The following is a 13,978-nucleotide window of genomic DNA, read 5'->3' as shown; positions in this document are numbered from 1 at the left end:
CCCTGTTGTTTATGTGAGCATATTTTCTGCCTTCCCTTCCCATCCCCTTCTCCTGCTCTATCACGTTTCTTTTATGACTGAAATGCTGCTGGTTACACAGTGTCCACTGAAAATGTAAACAAAATCTAGAAGGAAAATATTTTGGGTGGTTTGGGTTTGTTCCCCAATCATTTTTGCAGCCCTTTCTTGCAGAGCTTTTTCTAAATTTGCTTTAGTTTTCCCATGAAATTTGGAAAACATGGGTTTTGTTTATAATATGTATAACTGAAAATTATTAAATTAACACACTTAAAATCCAGTTATGAAACTATAAATAACCCTCTCCCAGGTGATTGCAAGTACACATTGCAAAGCTACATTTTTCTCATTATGTTGTGACTGGAATTGCATTTACTGAAGCATATATGACTTGTCCTGAACAGCTGTCTTGTCGTTGGTCATTGACCTCCCTCCCTGTCCCCCCATCCTCATTAGAGGATCCTTTTGTCTCTGAGCTGAGAATCAAGGCAGTAAAGCTCTCATACTTCAAAGTAGGACAGGAATAATTTTGGTACTGCAGTTTATCCTTTGACTGTTTCTCTTGCCTATAATATAGATGAGCAGTGTATTTTCTTTATAAACAATGTTTCCTCTTCAAGCATGCTTTTATTCTTTGATCTGCAGCTTTACTCTAGATGGCAGCTGTTATGAAATGCTAGATTAATGTATGTCTCCAGCTTTATGCATAAATCCCTTCGCAAAGAGGAATAGGGGCTTAATGGGAGAGAGTACAGTGTTTCATATAGACCACGTTTTAGCTTTTTGCCTCCTAATATGTTTTATAATAAATGTGATCTTAATGGGCATTTTTGGACTTTTTTTTAATGACTTAACATGTCTATTCTGGATAAAGTATTAAAGCATTTTTAGTATTAGCATGTTCATCATTCAAAAAAGTTTTTGATTAGTGAGATTTTGAACTTCATGAACCTAGGACATTAACTGATAGTGGCATTATTTTTTTTAATAGGCTATCCTCTTCATGCACCTGAAGCTTACTTTCCCTATTTCAAGAAGCATAACGTCACATCAATCATAAGACTAAACAAAAAGATTTATGAAGCAAAACGCTTTACTGATGCTGGTTTTGAGCATTATGATCTGTTCTTCATTGATGGCAGCACACCAAGTGACAGTATAGTCCAGAGGTTCCTGAACATCTGTGAAAATGCTGATGGTGCCATTGCAGTACATTGTAAAGGTATGTGCACCTATACAATTCTCAGACTGAATTTCAAAATAAGTATAAATCTATAGAGTTAATCCCAGAAATACAGCATTTAAGAACACTTTCAGATTGTGAGAGCAATAATGCTTTTTATGGTTCTTGACTAAATATATGCCAAATATTTGTTATTTTCCTGTGTAGATGAAGTCCTTACATCCTACACTGTTACTTCCAGGAACTGACAATCTATTGTTCATTGTTCTGTAGGGGTTTTTAAATATGACTTGAAAATTTGAGATTTAGTTGTGCAGGTTTCATTTTTGCATTATGCTTTCACAGCATTATGATAATGGGCTAACAAAGGCAAAACACAAAAAGGTTTTCTTTGTGCTTTTTGACTGTTGTACATTTTTCTGTGGAGTATGAATTCCACATTTCAAGTTGATGTGAGTTATTGTGATGCCAGCATTTCAAACTAGCCTAATTCAGCAAACCAGCCAGAAAATGCACAAAACGTGCTTAGTCAAGACAGATTAACAAAGGCTTTTAAGGGTACAGCTTGATTTATGTTTAGAGTTGTGTAAGGACATTGTGGAGATGAATGTCTTGCCTGATCAGAAGCAAGAATAGCACTGTCTGTAACTTTCCTATGAATAATAAATATGCATATCAAAGATAAACAGGTTTCTTTGCCAACAAGTTGTTACTGTTGCTAGAAGCCAGAAGTTCTGCCATTGATAAGCTGGGTATCCACTAATCAGCTAAATAAGAGTATAAACTATTGATTAGCAGGAGGTTGTTAGTAAGTTATTTTCCTGGCTTAGCTGCTAAAGAAAGATAAAATATTCAGTACTGAGTTAGAGATGTGCTTTCTACAATGAATTTTTGGTCTTTTGTCTGACCATTTAGTAAGCAAATGAACAGTCTTGCTCTTTTTAGTTTTTACACCACCCTAAATAATCCCCTACAGTGTTAAATCAACAGTTAACTCAGGCCTAACTCATATTGCAGAGGTGTTCTGAGCACAGCTATTACACTAGAAACTGCTTGTCTCAGATGAGATAGAACAATTAATTGCAAAGGATTGTAATGGAAAGTTTGTACATTAGCAGAATGTTGGAGGAAAGAACTGAAATCAATACTTCACCTTTTAAATGAGCCTTCAGAGCTTGTCTTCCAAGCTACAATTACAGAGCCTCACTATGTGTGAACTTCTACCTTCATCCTACCTAAATCATCTTCACTTTCAAAAAAGTCAGAGTTAGTTATTGGTTAAATGTAAAGCTTGTTCTTGTGTATAGAATTATCAGCAGAGATGTCTGGCTGCTTGGAGAGTTTCCATTTGGATAGTTGTTGGTGCATAAACAATTTGTATTTGTGGGAAATAAGGTTTAAATGGGGAAACACTTTACTAGTAGATGAGACACAGAGCTAAAAACAGATTAATTCTCCCTCTGTAGTTTGAGATTTTACTGATAGTATAAAAGCTATTTTTTCTGTTTCTCTGTTGTCTCCTTAAAAACAGGATTAGTTTAGGATTTGTTGGGCAGTGGGTTAAATTATTTTAATCTATGGATATCTAAAATTATACAGTGGTCAGCAGTCATTGCTGTTTATACAGATAGCAGTGGATAGTTTTGTGTGCTGGTTTCACAACAAAACTGATTCAAAAAGAAAAACCCACTGTGTTGCTCTTTGTTGAGATGTGACATGTATTTGCACTATGGTTTTTAGGTACTTGTGTTGGCCTCTCAAAGGTTCTTTGATTATGGTTTTTTACCGGTATTATATATATGAAGTTGGTATCCAGTTTGATCACGACTTTTTAAAAAATATTGGCCTTTTTTTAAACAAAGGTTGGAGTACTATTTTTAATTTTTCAACAAATGATTAATGTTGCAGGTATTCTTTTAAACATTAACTTTTCCCAAGTATGAAAGATTTATCGCAATATCTACAGCACTGAAATTGAATTCTGTGATAAATAGGACACTGAATCAGAAATTATTTGTTCAAATACTAATATGGTGAATAATATTGCATGGAAGTTTTCTTACATCCCATACTTTTATTTGATAACTCTGGAATGCTCATCCCTTCAATATGTGGCTGTTGATACTTGTGTTTCTGTAGCTGGCCTGGGGAGAACAGGGACACTGATTGCCTGTTACATCATGAAGCACTACAAGTTCACACACGCTGAAGCCATTGCTTGGATAAGAATATGTCGCCCAGGCTCTATTATAGGACCCCAGCAACACTTCTTGGAAGAGTATGTACATATATATAAAAAAATACCTTTTTTGCTCCTCTCCATCCCTATCCATTTTACGCTATTTACAGGATCTAATTTGTCTACTGACATTTGTAAGTTATTACTTGTTCAGTATATTGAAGATTAGTTAATAGGGGACTGAAATCTGAGTTATTCAGAAGCAGTCTGGGCTTCTCTGGAGTTCTGTGCATTTTGTCTCCTTAAAGGGTATAGGGCCCCAAGACTGCATGTTTCTGTTCTGGGGAATTTAGGAGTTAGATGAATGTGTTGGAAGTGGACAAAAGATTAAATCAACAAATAGGGTATATTCAATTATATTTGCATCGAAATAATAGTCATTAAATAATTTATATACCATCTGTGGCACTTAAAATTAATCTTAAAATGGTATCATTTGTATGTTTTTTCTTCATTGTAACTGAAGATTAAATAAGTACTTGGTAGAAAGCTTATGATCTCCATCAGATTCCTCAGCATGGTGTATTTCTCATTCATCAGCATTTCTCATTTCGAGCTAATAGTTATAGCCAGACAAATGTATGGTTTTAATACACCTTCAGATTTGATCCTGACTGGAAATGAATGGCAGTGATGTAGACAGTAAGTTTAATGTCATAGTGGTTTCTGTGTTGTACATTGAGTTGATGGCATGATGATATTTACTTGGAGGCATTTTCACTTTTATGGGACAAAACATTGCTATTATTCAAAATACTGCAGATCACAAACTTTCACAAACTATAGGTGTTCACTGGAGCCAGATTGATCTTCTTCAGGCAGCACTGATGCTTGGATGATACACTCTTAAAAATGACTTGCACAACAGAGCAAAATTACAAGAAGAGTGGTAGGTAATGTGAATAGTAGGTGCTATTTACTTACAAGATAGGAAAAAACCAGGGCCATGTCTTATTTTGGTTTGACTAAAGGAATACTTGGCTTGATTTTATAGACAGGCAAAGATCCTTCATTTGTCACAGCTGAGAGCTGTAGTGTTGTTCAGTAAGAATTTTCTACTCTCCTAAGGATAGTAGATATCTGTTTCAACGATCAGACAGAAGTCAAGCAGTGTCACCAGTGGTGTCAAAATGGGGTTGGGAAAGAATGTCAGTTACATCTTTGTAATATAAAATGTCTTGCCCTCAGGGCTGCAAAGTTGTATCTTACAAAAAGGTAACATCTTGCAATTTAAATCTTCCAAGCTTCATAGATATCAAAGCCTAATCTCATAGGTTCTTTGAGGTGTTTGATAAGGGGGGGTTGACTAGTTTAGTTTTTTTAATAGAAACTCTTCCACTTAAACGTGTATCAAATCAGTTTGTTATTGCATATGCAATAATCACAAAAGATTTCAAAGGTATTTAAATTCAAGCATGTTTTCTGGGCTCCTTCCATTGCGTGGACTAAGTGGCACTCCCTCTGCCCCCCACCCATTTGTTCTGCTTTCTGATGATGTTTACTAGGAATGTAGTGAAATTTTTCTGAAGTGCTTACCTTTTGCATTTATTATTGAGCAAGCTTAGGCAGTTGGCTCAGATCTCTTAGCTCTGAAGGTTTGCCATAATATTTTGTTTCCAAGCAAAAGTTTCCAGTGAAAGTGTATTCTAATTTAATTCCTCTTTTTTTTCCTTCTCTGTTCAGTGCAGTAATATAATGTTGTTTCAATAGTATGTAATAGGGTCTCAGTTCTTAGATGGAACTAGCACGACTGGTACCTACCCAGCAAACTTCCTTATTGAGGAATAACTTTTTCCTCATGGAAGAAGTCTGCTCTGCCCATGCACATCGTAGCATAGAAATTGGTATTATTCTGCCAGTTGTGTGAGGAATATATTCTTTCAGTTTCTAAAAGTCGTTATTAGAGTCCTGGTGAACTTTACATGACTACATCTACTTGCACTGCACAGGTCAGCTGTAGTTTCACTGCACAATATCCCTATCCAGAAAATTCATGCTAGTAAGTTGCAAAGTTTCATATCATCAGTTATGCCTACACATGATGTATATAAAAACACTGCTTTATATTATTTTTTAAGTTGTGTTTTAAAAGCCTTTAAAATATGATTGCAAATTCCTGTTTAGTTAACCTCTTTCCTCAGAAGGATTTGATAAAATGTAGTTTTAGGACTGTGATGACTACAGATGTACTTGGTGATTATGGAGGGGTTTTTGTTGTTGTTTTTAAGTATTTAGGTTTTAAAGTTTTTCGTGATAGACATGTAAATTTTTTTGAGATAAAGATGTACAGAAGATTCAAATGTTGGCAATCTGTAAGCATGGCATGTTTTCATACTTTTTTCTGTATGTATGCAAATCTGTTGATCTAAATGGCTTTGGTTTTGTATCCTGAAGGAAGCAAGCAATGTTATGGCTGGAGGGAGATCTCATCCGATCAACGCAGACACAGCGAGGAGTTGATGGAAACATTAACAGAGTTCTTTGTGGCTTGAATGACATTTCCATCAGTGACAATCTGAATAAAGCACAAGACTTGGATCAATGCAAGGAGGTAAGTGTTCTTAGGAAAAATTTCAAACAGACTGAAGCTGAGCTTTTAATAACTAGCTATAAATAACTTCTAGATTTTTTGGCCTTTTTTGACTTGTATTAGTATTAGATTGATTTTTCTCAGATTAACTTTTTTATAGGCCATAATTAGAAGAAATCTCCACTTAAAAATAAAAAAGATCAAATAATATTTAAAACTTTTACAGGTAATTTTTCAAGCTTTAAAATGTTTGCATTATTTCAAGCATTTATCTCAGGATTTTCAGTTGTTTTCTTGAGAATGAAGGAAAACAAAAAGTCAGCTTTCCTCTGGGAAACAAAAAATCTGCTTATTCCAAATTTTTAACTAATAATGCAGTTGTGTATAAATGCCCAACAGACTTCTTTGAAGTAAATAAATGATAGCATTAGGCTTGAACATAGTGAACTGACTTTGAGATCAGATTCTGCAAAAGCCCTGAGTGAGTGTGTTTGTACAGATGCACATTTAATGTAGCAGAACTAGGCAAAGGGTAGTGCCATGTCTACAGGAGACACCTGAATCAGCCTTGTGGGTTCTCATCTTTGTGAAGAAGATGCTCAGTGCTTTGAAACTACACTGCTCCTAGGATTTGATAGATTCCCTTGCTTGCTTGCTTTTGTTTCCTAGAATAATTCTGAAGACAAAGATGTGGAAGCTGAGAATGGGATGACACAGGGAGATAAACTGAATGCCTTAAAAAGTCGGAGACAGCCTTGTTCCGTTCCAGCTGGAGCTCTGAGGTAATTTGCAGTTCTGAATTCACTCCATGCTATCAAATCTGTGTGGCAAGTACATGATCTTGTTTAAGGCAGTGGTACTACCTGTACCAACTTCTGTGGTGGAAACTTCCCCAGGTATGTATCTACTGATTGCAGATTTGTTTGTTAATCTTCTTCTCCCCTTTTTTTCCTCTGTATCCCTGTTTAGAGATGCCTTCTTACTGTATAGCAGTAAAATATAATGTAAAAAATTCTCCAGAATTTTCAAATTTATATCTAGTATTTTATAACTTATGACTTGAACAAAATATTCAAACTTAGTTATCTTTCTGTAATTACTTTTCTGTACTCCTTACAGAAATTTAGCATTTTTCAGAACCAGTAGAAATGTGAACTTTGGAATTAAACCTGAAGTAACTCTCTGTTCTTTAACTGTAAATTAAAACACTGTTTGTCAATAATTCTGATTCTTATTTTTATATTTTAAGCCAACCTGAGACACACAGATATGATATGGCAGAGGGGAAAGCTTTTTAATCCTTGGATAAAGATTGCTGCTTTTGTTTCTTTAGGCTGCAAGACATGAAACTGCACACCAGGTCAATTTCACAACCTTTCAGGTACTGACTTTAAAATTCTAGTTCTAAATGTATATCACTTGATTAGGGTCTTAATTTTCAGTGTTCTGGACCATTGCTAATCAATTGATGTGATCACTATTGCAGACTTCTGAGCATAGGCAGGTAACAAACCTTTTTAAACACCTGCAAATTGCATGCCTTACCCCACTGAATCTAAAATACAATATGTAAGACAAAATTTCTATCATTATTAAGCATTAATACTGAAAAGAGCACATTTTTTCAGTTTTGTGACCTGAATTTTAGAGTTAGATGGCTAGCCTTGGAAATGAATGTTTTATCCTTTCTTGCTGTGTAATTAAAGCTGCTCAATGTCATTTTTCTTCTGTGCTTGTAGTTGGAGATCTGTACTCAAGTTTTTTTTTATTCTTTAAGGTCTGATTGTTGTATCTCCTGATCTAGGGTTAGAGAAAATTAATTTTTTAATTAATTAATGTGGACAGTCATAATAGTAACAATTTCAGTAGTCTAGTGTAACATACATACATGTCATTATCAGCACATGAAGAATTTTGTTATTAAGAATCCCAGCCAAGAAAGAGCTGCATGTTCTGTGCAGCTCTGGGAAAATTTTCATTTGGAAATGATGCTGACCTCATGAAACCTACAATTTTGGGGTTTTCTACTCATATTTGCTCTATAAGCTCAAAAAGTACTCTTAATCAAATTTACATTAGAGTGCTAAAATTTATGATAAAACTTAAAAAATGGACACTTGGCCTTCATCAATTATCGAGGTGAAAAGCCTGTAACTTTTTTAATAAGGTGGAGCAGGGGAAATACTTGGAGTGGATATCTGGAAAGTTTTTTTTAAAAATACGTTTAAGCCAGCAAACTTGAAGTTTTGCTGTTGACTTCTGAGACTTGAGAATTCACACTTTTTAAAATACCAGTCTATGTATTGAAAGACTATATGGGTTGGACATGTATATTTTAATTATAAAATCTTGCTTCTCACTGGAACTCTGCACTCTTTTTAGATTGAATACTTCAGGTAGCACAGAAGGATCCATATCTCCTCTGAAGGCCTCCAGAGTGGTGGCAGTTACTTCACCATCTGCAGAAAGAATAAGCAGACTTTCCCTGTCCTCAGGCTCTAATCTTAAAAGGTTTTTTTCCTTGTTCTCATTTATATACAAATGCTTACGGTAGTATCCTACAGTGGTTGTCAGTACATCTGCAGCCTTTGAAGCGCTTGCTGTTCTGGCTATAAGAAGACTTACGTTTACTTACAGTGATTTGCTGTTCCACTAGCTAAACTTCAGTTGCCTACAGATTTAAAAAACAAGCAAAAACCAAAATCTATCCTACTGGTCTGAGAGTTTTATTGAGATTGTGCCATCAGAAACAGTACTGTGGGTTGTTAAGTTTAACTTATCTCAGTTTATAGATGTTTCACAGATATTCCACAACTCTATATGTGATTACTCTCAGAATACTGAGTGGTAATTAATTTTTTTTAATGAACCCTTGATTTATTACTATTTAGCTCCATTAATACTATTGTCTTAAGTAATTATATATATTAAATGACACTCACAATGATTGATGGATGTTTAATAACTACATGCACAAATAATTGCCTGAACAGAGTAACCAGCTTGAGGTATTTCAGGACACTCTATTTCCAGTCTCAAATTTTGCTATATTACTACTTGGTTACTTGAAGGTTTGTATCACAAAACTGATTGCAAGAAGCAGAGGAGGAGTTCTTAAACTGTTCCATGTAAACAAAGGGCTTCAGTGTAATTCAGATACTGCCTAAACCTTTTAACACCATCTCCTGCATGCGAGTATGGTTTGACAGAGGTGGAAGCTGGCCATGGTGTAGTGCTTGAATAAGCAAAACTTGCAAAGTCCTTACAAAGAATTCTGCTTTTCGTTACTTAGGAGCTAGAAAATAAACCTGTGTGCAAACACAGATTATTTCAGAATGGTCCGTGTTATTCACCTGATGTCTTCTAATTGTCTGTTACATTTTTGTATATATCTCTACATACCTTGTGAATATTTTTTTTCCCTGCATGTGTTTTCCATTCAGCATTTCCATAAACTCCAGACTAGCCAGTTCCCTAGGGAACCTGTACGCTGCTTCAGATGATGATGATGAGAGCAAAATGACATCATTGTCCTCTAGGACAGGTTTTTCTGTAAGCCATATCTCCAGTCACCTGAATGGCAGCTTGCAGCTGCCACACAGAAAAAAACATGAACTGAACAACAACTTATACAACAGAAACAGCAGTAGTGGCAACAACCTGAGCAGCCAAGGCAGTTTTCACAGCGCCGTGACAGATGAGTACGCACCAGCCTTCCTTTATGGGCCCTACAACTCCTCCAGCACGATACCAGAATCCATTCCTGTAAGTCACAGTCACAACAGCCCTTTTAGGCAGCTCACTGATGCTTTTCTTCTTTGCTTCTGTGAGCAAAACAGTTGCAAAAAAAAATCTTAACTCTGCATAATTCTTCAACTTCCTCTAATGTTTCTGAACAGCACCTTTGTCTGTTACCTGTCATTTCAGCTGCTTTTTTTCCCATCTTTTCTAAGCATTTATTACACGGAAGCTTCATGAAAATAAATCATGCCTGAACTTTACATCTTTTCTGATAATTTTTTTATGGACCTTCTTTACCCTTTAGATTTTATTTCAAATTATCCATAACACAGTCTATAAGGTAATTATATGTCTTCATCTTCATGCAGTAACAGATTTTCAGAAGCCTTTGAATGTATCATAGTAAACAGAAGGTAGAACATCCTTAAAGATAGGGCTTATTTGAACAATTAGTGCTCTTGGCTTGAAACCTACTCCTTTTCTAACACCAAATTTGGAAAGTATTACAGGCAAGATATTTCTAATGGTCTCACACTGCAGCTTTCATTTGTCCACAACTTTGCTGCCTTGGGCTTATTTTGTGCTCTTTTTCTGTGTAAAAGAGTGTGTATAAAGAGGATGTACAGATAAACTAGTGCAACTTGAAAGTGTTTCTATCCAAAATGCAGAGAAGAGAGACTAGAGAAACTTCATTTATGGAATCAGAAATAGCTTCATCTATTATAGGGAAAAAATAATCATATCTACTACTATAAATCTAAAACCAATTTTAAATACCTGGTTTCCAAGGATTTGATAGCCTACTAATTACAAAAAATAGTCCACTGTTTTTAATAGATTTTGCCTGTGATTAAGGGAGCCTGCCAGCCTCTCTAGTTCTGACACTTAGGATTTTTTTTTTTTTTCCTGGGTGGAAATAAAATTGATTTTGTGTAAAATTAACTTCAGAGTATTGCACATCACTCTTCTGTTTCTTTACCACCGATAAATTGTTTCAGTATAAAGAATGTTCTGGTGTTACACCTTTTAGTGGTTTTGAGTGTGGTGAGTCTGTTTAAAATCAGCCAATAACATACATTGCATGTAACTAACATGTCCTGGGAAAGGTTATTTGTGTGCTGTGTTCTCTTCTCCCTGCAGAAGTGGAGGACCAACCTTCTTGTTAACAGCTCAGATGTGGCACCACTCACAGTTCAGAAGCCACATATTTGTAGCTTGGGAGTATGAATTGTTATTTCTGAGGGAAGATGATAGTAGGAAATAAAATCTCATCATGGAATTAAATTGCATGTGTGACTGAACATTGCATATGTAAACAGAACGTTGAAGGTAGTTGAGGGAACATGATTATTCTGTATTCTCTAACTCAGTGAGTTCTTCCTACCATGGTAGGATCTGCTTGATCTAAAGTGGCTCTTCAGAATACTTGATGCTTTCAGACTCCTTGTTTAAAAAAAAAAATCAGCTTCTTATCCACTACAGTTTAGCTGGAAATAAATGCTGATACTCCATGATCTTAGAATTGTTGTTCTGCATTGAGTTTAAAATTGAGTTTAAACTTCACTTTAAACAGCAGCAGTAACTTGTTTGCAAGGGACTTCTTGAATGTTGCCTGCCACATCGTCATCTCTTTAATTTGACCCTGTTTTTCCCTTTTACTTGGGATTATAATAAACTATATATAATAGAGATTTTTCAAGTGAGATATAGAAACCGTAACAGTTTTTCTATGACAAAACAAGTTCTAGAACAAGAAGACTGTTCTTGTTCAACTAATTCCGTTTAAGTTCATCAGACATGGAGATGAGGAGAGAGGTGAGAAGCTGTATAGCAAGCCAGGAATGTTTGTTCGAGATACATTAAGTCTTTGGTTTGTTCATGCATTCTGATCACTCTGGAAAGTCATCCTTTTTAGGTGTTCCTAGTCTTTAATCCAACATGCTTACAGAAATTCAGTCCTCAGGATTTCAGTCCTCTGCTCCTGTTGAGTATACTGGAACTAAAAGTCAGTATACCAACAGAGGGTGAAATTATTCATTCTTCTGAATAATAAGTGGTAAATTGGCTGATTTGTTGTTGTTTGTTTGTTTGTTTTAATGTTTCACTTTCAGTACTGTCTCATATGTAATGTGTTAAACAGTAATTCTTTGGAGAATCAGCCCATTCCCATTCTTTTCAGGAGTTTCTTTTGTAAATTATATGCTGCCAGCAGCATTTTTAGAGGGCTTTTTTCCATATTTTACTCACAGCTATGTATTATGCATAAAGTATATGCATGTAAACTTACATGCAGCACCCTAAGGGGAAGAAACTCCTTGTAACCCTAATATGAGTTAGTCATGAAAATAAGCTGACATCATTCACAATAGGTCAGAATTTGCAAGGGTACCAAATAAAAATGTGTAAAGCATTATAGAAACAGCAAGCTTGTTTTCCTCAAGCAGCTTAAAAGGTTGGATGTAAATATAACATTGTAAAAGCTTAGAACTGTCACCTCCTTTGGAGAAGTAGTTGCTGTAACTTAATGCTACAAATGATTTTTGACAGTGAAAGCCAAGTTAGTGGGCTTGTTCCATAAGCATAGGACAGGAATTTAAGTATTGGTGACACTTTGGGGTTTTTGTGTCTAGATATTTACAAAGTTCTAGGATAGTGCTGTGTTACTCCTTAATCTCATAAACCCTCGAGGTGCATCCACACAAAAATTCCCCAAACCTATGTGGGGAGAGGAGGTGGTTTACAATGTATCTCCCAGAATTGTAGCATGCCTTTCTTTCTTAGATAAGGATGACTTAGAAAAAGGGAGAAAAGGAAGGAATGATGTTTATTGTGTAGTTTAAAGAAGAAGTATGAAGCAATCAATGAACAGGTGAAATAGCCACGTTGACAGCAGAGAGGTGCTTACAGTTCTGTGCATTGCAGTGAAGAAGGAAATTAATTGTTGTCTCTTTGCAGTAGAACTGTTAAGTGACTTAAAACATTGATTTAAATGAAGTATCTTAGGCATAAAGTTGAATGGAAAACATTTCTAACAAACAAAAACCTTTCTAAAATGCACAATTCTCCTGTTTTAAGAACGTCTTAATTTTCTTCTTATCTTAATTACTTGGTAATGCATGAAAGAATATAAGGGATATAAAGGATACAACCTTTGAATAATTCTTGGCTTGATATTGCTTGCTCCTGAGGAGTAGAGGTTATACACAGTGAAATGCAGCAAGATCTCTAAACGAGATTCTATCTCCAGTCTTCTCTGAAGAGTGAGGTGAGCTAAAAATACTCTATTTTATATATTATATGCTGTGATGGGAGAAGCAGCATTTCTTAGCAAGAGTCATGCCATGCAAAGTCTACATAGCAAAGTGGAATTTCTGATTTACCTGTGAAGTAATATTCTTTCAATATAATAATGGCTAAAAAGGGTTCCTGTTTGGAATATTTTTCAGATATGTTCTGATTAATGCATTTGCTTCTAAATGTACCCTGTAGCCCTGTACATCTCTCCCAGTCACAGAGGAGTGCACTAAATTGTTACCCATTTTATGTACAATTGATTCAGTGCAGTTACTGGATGTCCTGAGGTTTAAGACAAGAGTAGGTTTCTCAGTCATTTAATCTCTGAATGATTTCTGTCTGGTAGTGAGCAGCTCACTGGCAAATACAGATGGTTTACTTTGAGGACAACATAATTTTTCTGAAAGATCAGTCCCACTGATTGAACAGTCATGTTTAAAATTATTTCACTTTTAACCTGAAATTTTCTGTATCTCTTTATTATGTCAGTGTTATAGCCCTTTGTTATCTTATTTTCTTGTTGTGCAGATATTTCATGCTACTCATCTTGATTTTCTTAGCTTTTGGTAAGCTAAGTTAGCTCAAAATTCATTTTGGAAAGTATTCAGGTTCTTTAGTTTTTTAAAACCTTTCTGGTCCAGAAAGCTGTTACTCAGTGCTATCCTGCTTATAAATACATAGCTTCTTTTATTTTCTTTAACTGTAATGCACATGGAGCTGCAGGGAAAAAAAAAAAAAAAAAAAAAAAAAAAAAAAAAAAAAAAAAAAAAAAAAGAGTTCCTGTCATTGATGATAGTGACTTTTATTTCTTGTGTTTAAGTCCCATGTCCTGCATTCCTCAAGGGATTTTAGGTTTGGTTTGGGATTTTTTTTTTTCACATGGAACTCTGTGGAAAAGCATAATCTCTTTTTATTTGGTTGGTTTGGTTTTGGTTTGGTTTTTTTCTCTTTCCCCTCTTCTTCTGGGACCAAT

General features: G+C 35.2%; 1 protein-coding gene across 1 annotated transcript in view; it reads left to right on the top strand.

Moving 5' to 3' along the window:
* The window catches only part of CDC14A (cell division cycle 14A), a 50,118-nt gene that overhangs the window by 30,236 nt on the left and 5,904 nt on the right, over positions 1-13,978 (top strand). Inside the window, exons 9-15 of the mRNA XM_083867243.1 lie at positions 1,010-1,240; positions 3,341-3,479; positions 5,835-5,991; positions 6,640-6,752; positions 7,304-7,351; positions 8,353-8,481; positions 9,414-9,735. Coding sequence (XP_083723369.1) covers positions 1,010-1,240; positions 3,341-3,479; positions 5,835-5,991; positions 6,640-6,752; positions 7,304-7,351; positions 8,353-8,481; positions 9,414-9,735 — 1,139 coding nt within the window. The remainder of the gene's footprint in view (positions 1-1,009; positions 1,241-3,340; positions 3,480-5,834; positions 5,992-6,639; positions 6,753-7,303; positions 7,352-8,352; positions 8,482-9,413; positions 9,736-13,978) is intronic.

Source organism: Zosterops lateralis, assembly GCF_965231275.1.
Source record: "Zosterops lateralis genome assembly, chromosome: 9".
Lineage (NCBI taxonomy): Eukaryota > Metazoa > Chordata > Aves > Passeriformes > Zosteropidae > Zosterops > Zosterops lateralis.
The sequence above is the reverse complement of the archived record's forward strand: the minus strand, read 5'-3'. Positions and strand labels throughout refer to the sequence as shown.